The sequence below is a fragment of the Nerophis ophidion genome, linkage group LG04 (assembly GCF_033978795.1).
Source record: "Nerophis ophidion isolate RoL-2023_Sa linkage group LG04, RoL_Noph_v1.0, whole genome shotgun sequence".
Lineage (NCBI taxonomy): Eukaryota > Metazoa > Chordata > Actinopteri > Syngnathiformes > Syngnathidae > Nerophis > Nerophis ophidion.
The window spans coordinates 8,441,988-8,451,987 of NC_084614.1; the positions used below are offsets into that span (position 1 = coordinate 8,441,988).

Consider the following 10,000-nt stretch of genomic DNA (forward strand, 5'->3'; position numbering starts at 1 on the left):
TGTAAAATATAAAGGTATCTTCATTTTTACTGTCATTTGTTGGAATGTTACTGTATATTTTTACTACAGTATTGTACTGTGGGCAAAAAATATATTTGTATGTTTTTATGTATATATATATATATATATATGTACAGTATATACTGTATGTACATACAGTATTACACACACAAATATATATACATATATATGTATATATATGCACATTTTATACATATATATTCATATTCAAAACATGTATATACATTTTTATCTAAAATAAAATATTTTTATTAGAAAATTTGTTTTTTATCCCTCCTATATATATATATATATATAAATATATATATATATATATATATATATATATATATATACATATATGTGTGTTTGTGTGTGTGTGTGTGTGCGTATTTAAATATATATATATGTAAATTTAATTATTTAAACAAAATGTTTTATCGGAAAAATATTTTGTTTTTTTATCACTCCACTTTTATATACATATATATATATATATATATATATGCATACATATAAACATACATATATACTGTGTATATATATATATGTACATACATATATATATGTGTACATATATACACACACACACATATATATATATATGTGTGTGTGGAGGAATAAAAAACTATATATTTTTGTATATATAAATAAATTTTATATATATAAAAATGTATGTACATATTTTAAATATAAATGTACATATATGTACATATATAGCATATATAAATATACATAAAGAATGAAAACACATATATGAATATATATATATATTTCTTATATAAAAATGTATATTAATACTTAAAATATATGCATATAGTAAATATGTATACGTATATTTACTTTAATATGTACAAATGAATATATATAAATATATATATAGAATATAAATATACATATATATTTTATTAATTTATATGTATATTTTATTTATTTATATGTGTGTATATATATATATATATATATATATATATATATATATATATATATATATATATATATATATATATATATAATAGCTTACCAACATAAGTCCCTGTCATCCTGCAGCTCATATATCCCCAGGAAGATCTTTCAGAATCCAGTCTCAGGTTGTATCTTGACAAACGTGACAGGTTTTAGATAGCAGCAGCAGGAAGGTTTAGTCAAAGAAAGATGGACTCACAGTTCATCAGACTCAGGTCTGAGCAGCTCACACGGCATCCCCCCCATGTAGGACCTGCAGCAGGGATGCTCTTTAACATCTTAGCTTGCTCTAACGGCCCAGACTACATCTCAAATGACAACTATTACAATGGGACCGGAGCAAAGTGGCCCCTGGAGGCCCCCTGTTCCTGGAGGCCCCCTGTTCCTGGAGGCCCCCTGTTCCTGGAGGCCCCCTGTTCCTGGGCTCTTACCTGAGGAATCTGACGTTTTGTCCGTTGGAGCTGAGCGCCGTGTTGCTTCCATACACGTCACTGAAGATCAGGCCTCGTATGGTCACCAGGGTCCCTGCCCGGCCATGTGCAGCTTTTAGTACGTCACACTGACTACAACATTGATTTATTTATTTCACGCCCCCCCCTCCCAGGTAACAACAATTTTGTCACGCCCCCACCCCTGAAGTGAATGTTTGTATCTGTGTGTATCAAGATAGTTTTTATTAACACTAAAGATGCTATTACGCTATTGCCTCTCACGCCCCCCCCTCCAGGGAACATATTTTTTATCACGCCCTCCCCCCCCCCCCCCCCACGAAGTTAATATTTGTAACTTATGTATCAAGATTGTTTTTATAATAACACTAAGGATGCTATTACGCTATTACCTCTCATGCCCCCTCCCCAGGGAACATACTTTTTTTCGCGCTCCTACCTGAAGTTAATGTTTGTGTCTGGGTGTATCAATGTTATGTAATGTTATGTTATGTATCAAGATAGTTTTTTATATTAACACTAAAGATGCTATTACGCTATTACTTCTCATGCCCCCTCCCCAGGGAACATACTTTTTTCACGCTTCTAACTGAAGTGAATGTTTGTGTCTGTGTGGATCAAGATAGTTTTTTATTAACACTAAAGATCCTATTACACTATTGCCTCTCACGCCCCCCCTCCAGGGAACATATTTTTTTCACGCCCCCCCCACGAAGTTAATGTTTGTAACTTATGTATCAAGATAGTTTTTTATAATAACACTAAGGATGCTATTACGCTATTACCTCTCATGCCCCCTCCCAGGGAACATAATTTATTTCACGCCCCCCCGAAGTTAATGTTTGTAACGTATGTATCAAGCTAGTTTTTTATATTAACACTAAAGATGCTAGTACGCTATTACCTCTCATGCCCCTTCCCCAGGGACCATCATTTTTTTTCACGCCCCCCCGAAGTTAATGTTTGTATCTGTGTGTATCAAGATAGTTTTTTATTAATACTAATGATGCTATTACGCTATTGCCTCTCACGCCCCCCCTCCAGGGAACATTTTTTTTCACGCCCCCCCCCACGAAGTTAATATTTGTAACTTATGTATCAAGATAGTTTTTTTTATTAACACTAAAGATGCTATTACGCTATTGCCTCTCACGCCCCCCTGTCCCCCCAGGGAACATAATTTTTTTCACACCCCCCCCCTGAAGTTAAAGATTGTAACGTATGTATCAAGCTAGTTTTTTATATTAACACTAAAGATGCTATTACGCTATTACCTCTCATGCCCCCTCCCCAGGGAACATCATTTATTTTCACGCCCCCCCCCCCGAAGTTAATGTTTGTATCTGTGTGTATCAAGATAGTTTTTTATTAATACTAATGATGCTATTACACTATTGCCTCTCACGCCCCCCTCCAGGGAACATAATTTTTTTCACGCCCCCCCCACGAAGTTAATGTTTGTAACTTATGTATCAAGATAGTTTTTTATAATAACACTAAGGATGCTATTACGCTATTACATCTCATGCCCCCTCCCCAGGGAACATACTTTTTTTCGCGCTCCTACCTGAAGTTAATGTTTGTGTCTGAATGTATCAAGATAGTTTTTTTATTAACACTAAAGATGCTATTATGCTATTGCCTCTCACGCCAACCCCTCCCTCCAGGGAATATAATTTTTTCACGCCCCCCCCCCGAAGTTAATGTTTGTAACTTATGTATCAAGATAGTTTTTTTTATATTAACACTAAAGATGCTATTACGCTATTACCTCTCATGCCCCCTCCCAGGGAACATAATTTTTTTCACCCCCCCCCCCGAAGTTAATGTTTGTAACTTATGTATCAAGATAGTTTTTTATATTAACACTAAAGATGCTATTACGCTATTACCGCTCATGCCCCCTCCCCAGGGAACATAATTTTTTTTCACGCCCCCCCGAAGTTAATGTTTGTATCTGTGTGTATCAAGATAGTGTCTTATTAACACTAAAGATGCTATTACACTATTGCCTCTCAGGCCCCCCCCTCCCTCCAGGGAATATAATTTTTTCACGCCCCCCCCGAAGTTAATGTTTGTAACGTATGTATCAAGAGTTTTTTATATTAACACTAAAGATGCTATTACGCTATTACCTCTCATGCCCCCTCCCCAGGGAACATATTTTTTTTTCACGCCCCCCCCGAAGTTAATGTTTGTATCTGTGTGTATCAAGATAGTTTCTTATTAACACTAAAGATGCTATTACACTATTGCCTCTCACGCCCCCCTCCAGGGAACATAATTTTTTTCACGCCCCCCCCACGAAGTTAATGTTTGTAACTTATGTATCAAGATAGTTTTTTATAATAACACTAAGGATGCTATTACGCTATTACATCTCATGCCCCCTCCCCAGGGAACATACTTTTTTCACGCTCCTACCTGAAGTTAATGTTTGTATCAAGAGTTTTTTTATATTAAAACTAAAGATGCTAATACGCTATTTTCTCTCATGCCCCCCCAGGTAAAAAACTTCTTTCACGCCCCCCCTGAAGTTAATGTTTGTATCTGTGTGTATATTTTTTTTAAATTAACACTAAAGATGCTATTACACTATTGCCTCTCACGCCCCCCTCCAGGGAACATAATTTTTTTCACGCCCCCCCCACGAAGTTAATGTTTGTAACTTATGTATCAAGATAGTTTTTTATAATAACACTAAGGATGCTATTACGCTATTACATCTCATGCCCCCTCCCCAGGGAACATACTTTTTTTCACGCTCCTACCTGAAGTTAATGTTTGTATCAAGAGTTTTTTTATATTAAAACTAAAGATGCTAATACGCTATTTTCTCTCATGCCCCCCCAGGTAAAAAACTTCTTTCACGCCCCCCCTGAAGTTAATGTTTGTATCTGTGTGTATATTTTTTTTAAATTAACACTAAAGATGCTATTACGCTATTGCCTCTCACGCCCCCTCTCCAGGGAACATCATTTTTTTTCATGCTGTTCCAGAAGTTAATGTTTGTATCTGTATGTATCAAGATAGTTTTTTATTAACATTAAAGATGCTATTACGCAATTGCCTCTCACGCCCCCCTTCCAGGGAACATAATTTTTTTCTCGCCCCCCTTAGGTTAATGTTTGTATCTTTGTGCATCAAGATATATTTTTATTAACACTAAAGATGCTACTACGCTATTGCCTCTCACGCTCCCCAACCGAGGGAAAATAATTTCTTTCACGCCCCCCCGCCCCGAAGTAATGTTTGTGTCCGTGTGTCTCCATGTAATTTTTTTTTATTAACACTAAAGATGCTACTACGCTATTGCCTCTCATGCACCCTTTCCCCATCACCTCACGCCCCCCCCTAGAGAACAGAATTTTTTTCACGCCCCCCCTGAAGTTAATGTTTGTATCTGTGTGTATCAAGATGTATCTTTTTTCAATTAACGCTAAAGATGCTAGAACGCTATTGCCTCTCACGCCCCCTCTCCAGGGAACATAATTTTTTTTCATGCTGTTCCAGAAGTTAATGTTTGTATCTGTATGTATCAAGATAGTTTTTTTATTAACACTAAAGATGCTATTACACTATTCCCTCTCACGCCCCCCTTCCAGGGAACATAATTTCTTTCATGCCCCCCCTTAGGTTAATGTTTGTATCTTTGTGCATCAAAATAGATTTTTATTAACACTAAAGATGCTATTACGCTATTGCCTCTCACGCTCCCTGACCGAGGGAAAATAATTTATTTCACGCCCCCCGCCCCGAAGTAATGTTTGTATCCGTGTGTCTCAATATAGTTTTTTTTAATTAACACTAAAGATGCTACTACGCTATTGCCTCTCACGTACCCTTTCCCCATTACCTCACACCGCCCCAGAGAACATAATTTTTTCACGCCCCCCTGAAGTTATTGTTTGTAGCTGTGTGTATCAAGATAGCATCTTTAGTGTTAATAAAAACTATCACACTATTGCCTCTCACCCACCCTTTTCCCCAACACCTCACGCTCCCCCTTCCAGGGAACATCTTTTTTTTTCACGCCCCCGCCCCGAACTTAATGTTTGTATCTGTGTGTCTCAATATAGTTTTTTTTAATTAACACTAAAGATGCTACTATGCTATTGCCTCTCACGCACCCTTTCCCCATCACCTCATGCCCCCCCCTAGAGAACAGAATTTTTTTCACGCCCCCCCTGAAGTTAATGTTTGTATCTGTGTGTATCAAGATAGCATCTTTAGTGTTAATAAAAACTATCACCTCTCACACACCCTTTTCCTTAACACCTCACACCCCCCTTCCAGGGTACATCTTTTTTTTTCACGCCCCCGCCCCGAAGTAATGTTTGTATCTGTGTGTCTCAATATAATTTTTTAATTAACACTAAAGATGCTACTACGCTATTGCCTCTCACACACCCTTTCCCCCATCACCTCACGCCCCCCCAGAGAACAGAATTTGTTCACGCCCCCCTGAAGTCAATATTTGTATCTGTGTGTATCAAGATAGCATCTTTAGTGTTAATAAAAACTATCACACTATTGCCTCTCACGCACTCTTTTCCCCATCACCTCACGTCCCCCCTGAAGTTAATGTTTGTATCTGTGTGTATCAAGATAGTTGTTTTATTAACACTAAAGATGCTACTACGCTATTGCCTCTCACGCCCCCCCAGAGAACAGAATTTTTTCACGCCCCCCTGAAGTTAATGTTTGTATCTGTGTGTATCAAGATAGCATCTTTATTGTTAATACAAACTATTACACTATTGCCTCTCACTCACCCTTTTTCCCATCACCTCACGCCCCCCTGAAGTTAATGTTTGTATCTGTGTGTATCAAGATAGTTGTTTTTATTAACACTAAAGATGCTACTACGCTATTGCCCCTCACGCCCCCCTGCAGTTAATGTTTGTATCTGTGTGTATCAAGATAGCATCTTTATTGTTAATACAAACTATAACACTATTGCCTCTCACGCACCCTTTTCCCCATCACCTCACGCCCCCCCAGAGAACATAATTTTTTCACGCCCCCCCTGAAGTTATTGTTTGTATCTGTATCAAAATAGTTGTTCTTATTAACACTAAAGATGCAACTACGCTATTGCCCCTCACGCCCCCCTGAAGTTAATGTTTGTATCTGTGTGTATCAAGATAGCATCTTTATTGTTAATACAAACTATTACACTATTGCTTCTCACGCACCCTTTTCCCCAACACCTCTCACGCCCCTCATAGGGAACATCTTTTTTTTCACGCCCCCCTGAAGTTGGTGTTTGTATCTGTATGTATCAAGATAGAATATTCAGTGTTAATACAAACTATTACACTATTGCCTCTCACACACCCTTTTCCCCAACACCTCACGCCCCTCAAAGGGAACATCATTTTTTTCACGCCCCCCTGAAGTTATTGTTTGTATCTGTATCAAGATAGTTGTTCTTATTAACACTAAAGGTGCTACTACGCTATTGCCCCTCACGCCCCCCCTGAAGTTAATGTTTGTATCTGTGTGTATCAAGATAGCATCTTTATTGTTAATACAAACCATTACACTATTGCTTCTCACGCACCCTTTTCCCCAACACCTCACGCCCCCCCTGAAGTTAATGTTTGTATCTGTATGTATCAAGATAGCATATTTAGTGTTAATACAAACTATTACACTATTGCCTCTCACACACCCTTTTCCCCAACACGTCTCACGCCCCTCATAGGGAACATCTTTTTTTTCACGCCCCCCCTGAAGTTATTGTTTGTATCTGTATCAAGATAGTTGTTCTTATTAACACTAAAGATGCTACTACGCTATTGCCCCTCACGTCCCCCCTGAAGTTAATGTTTGTATCTGTGTGTATCAAGATAGCATCTTTATTGGTAATACAAACTATTACACTATTGCTTCTCATGCACCTTTTTCCCCAACACCTCTCCCGCCCCTCATAGGGAACATCTTTTTTTTCACGCCCCCCTGAAGTCAATGTTTGTATCTGTATGTATCAAGATAGCATATTTAGTGTTAATACAAACTATTACACTATTGCCTCCCACACACCCTTTCCCCCAACACCTCACGCCCCTCATAGGGAACATCATTTTTTTCACGCCCCCCCTGAAGTTATTGTTTGTATCTGTGTGTATCAAGATAGTTTTTTTTATTAACACTAAAGATGCTATTACGCTATTGCCTCTCACGCACCTTTTTCCCCCCAACAACTCACGCCCCCCCTGCCAAGGAGGACCACCTCACTATTTAAGAGGAACTCCATTAATGGGGCTGTTTGGAATTTGCTTACAGTTAAATTTTTCTAGGGAATCATTTTTTGTCACGCCCCCCCACTGAGGTGAAGGTTTATCTATCTGTATGTGTCAAGATATACACTATCATCTCTCACGCCCCCCCATTTGGGAAGCACCGGACTGGACTGTGTGGTGTTTCAGCTTGGGAACGTTACCTGGAGGGCCGCTGACCGGACTCAGGGACTGGATGGTGGGTGTCCTGTACCACTTGGTCTGTGGGGAATCACAGTGAGAAGTTCCCAATACCACCCCAGAAAAACTAAGACCTGGACTTGGACTCACGTAGAAGCTGCAGTGGTACGGCTTGTATGCGCCGTTGCAGATGTTTTCATCGGGAATGGGAACCCCGTCCACGCTGACGTGGACCACGTACTGGTCGTGGGGCATGGGTCTGCCAACAGGATGTGGTACTCGGTAAAGACGGGGTTGCATAAACCACATTGGGCAAAAAGCAGGGGACTTAAAAGGGTGCCTTGAGGTACCCCTTTAAATAGTGAGAGTCCAGTCCAGATTGGATCTAACATAATAGTGTGAGAGTCCAGTCCATAGTGGATCTAACATAATAGTGTGAGAGTCCAGTCCATAGTGGATCTGATATAATAGTGTGAGAGTCCAGTCCATAGTGGATCTAACATAATAGTGTGAGAGTCCAGTCCATAGTGGATCTAACATAATAGTGTGAGTCCAGTCCATAGTGGATCTAACATAATAGTGAGAGTCCAGTCCATAGTGGATCTAACATAATAGTGTGAGAGTCCAGTCCATAGTGGATCTAACATAATAGTGTGAGAGTCCAGTCCATAGTGGATCTAACATAATAGTGTGAAAGTCCAGTCCATAGTGGATCTAACATAATAGTGAGAGTCCAGTCCATAGTGGATTTAACATAATAGTGGGAGAGTCCAGTCCATGGTGGATCTAACATAATAGTGAGAGAGTCCAGTCCATAGTGGATCTAACATAATAGTGTGAGAGTCCAGTCCATAGTGGATCTAACATATAGTGTGAGAGTCCAGTCCATAGTGGATCTAACATAATAGTGAGAGTTCAGTCCATAGTGGATCTAACATAATAGTGAGAGAGTCCAGTCCATAGTGGATCTGACATAATAGTGAGAGAGTCCCATCCGTAGTGGATCTAACACAATAGTGTGAGAGTCCAGTCCATAGTGGATCTGACATAATAGTGTGAGAGTCCAGTCCATAGTGGATCCAACATATAGTGTGAGAGTCCAGTCCATAGTGGATCTAACATAATAGTGAGAGAATCCAGTCCATAGTGGATCTAACATAATAGTGAGAGAGTCCAGTCCACAGTGGATTTGACATAATAGTGTGAGAGTTCAGTCCATAGTGGATCTAACATAATAGTGAGAGTCCAGTCCATAGTGGATCTAACAATAGTGTGAGAGTCCAGTCCATAGTGGATCTAACATAATAGTGAAAGTCCAGTCCATAGTGGATCTAACAATAGTGTGAGAGTCCAGTCCATAGTGGATCTAACATGATAGTGAGAGAGTCCAGTCCATAGTAGATCTAACATAATAGTGTGAGAGTCCAGTCCATAGTGGATCTGACATAATAGTGTGAGAGTCCAGTCCATAGTGGATCTAACATAATAGTGTGAGTTCAGTCCATAGTGGATCTAACATAATAGTGTGAGTTCAGTCCATAGTGGATCTAACATAATAGTGTGAGAGTTCAATCCATAGTGGATCTAACATAATAGTGAGAGGCCAGTCCATAGTGGATCTAACAATAGTGTGAGAGTCCAGTCCATAGTGGATCTAATATAATGATGTGAGAGTTCAGTCCATAGTGGATATAACATAATAGTGAGAGTCCAGTCCATAGTGGATCTAACAATAGTGTGAGAGTCCAGTCCATAGTGGATCTAACATGATAGTGAGAGAGTCCAGTCCATAGTGGATCTAACATAATAGTGTGAGAGTCCAGTCCATAGTGGATCTGACATAATAGTGAGAGAGTCCAGTCCATAGTGGATCTGACATAATAGTGAGAGAGTCCAGTCCATAGTGGTTCTAACATAATAGTGAGAGTCCAGTCCATAGTGGATCTAACATAATAGTGAGAGAGTCCAGTCCATAGTGGATCTAACATAATAGTGAGAGTCCAGTCCATAGTGGATCTAACATAATAGTGAGAGAGTCCAGTCCATAGTGGATCTAACATAATAGTGTGAGAGTCCAGTCCATAGTGGATCTGACATAATAGTGTGAGAGTCCAGTCCATAGTGGATCCAACATAATAGTTTGAGAGTCCAGTCCATAGT

The 10,000-nt window shown here is 39.1% G+C and overlaps 1 protein-coding gene across 1 annotated transcript in view; it reads right to left on the reverse strand.

The window, feature by feature from the left end:
- LOC133550853 (fibrocystin-L-like) overlaps positions 1–10,000 on the reverse strand; it is a 24,642-nt gene that overhangs the window by 12,787 nt on the left and 1,855 nt on the right. The window contains exons 4-8 of the mRNA XM_061896939.1: positions 7,991–8,099; positions 7,864–7,921; positions 1,398–1,491; positions 1,166–1,219; positions 1,025–1,098 (exon numbers count right to left, since the gene is read on the reverse strand). Of these exons, the coding sequence (XP_061752923.1) occupies positions 1,025–1,098; positions 1,166–1,219; positions 1,398–1,491; positions 7,864–7,921; positions 7,991–8,099 (389 nt within the window). The remainder of the gene's footprint in view (positions 1–1,024; positions 1,099–1,165; positions 1,220–1,397; positions 1,492–7,863; positions 7,922–7,990; positions 8,100–10,000) is intronic.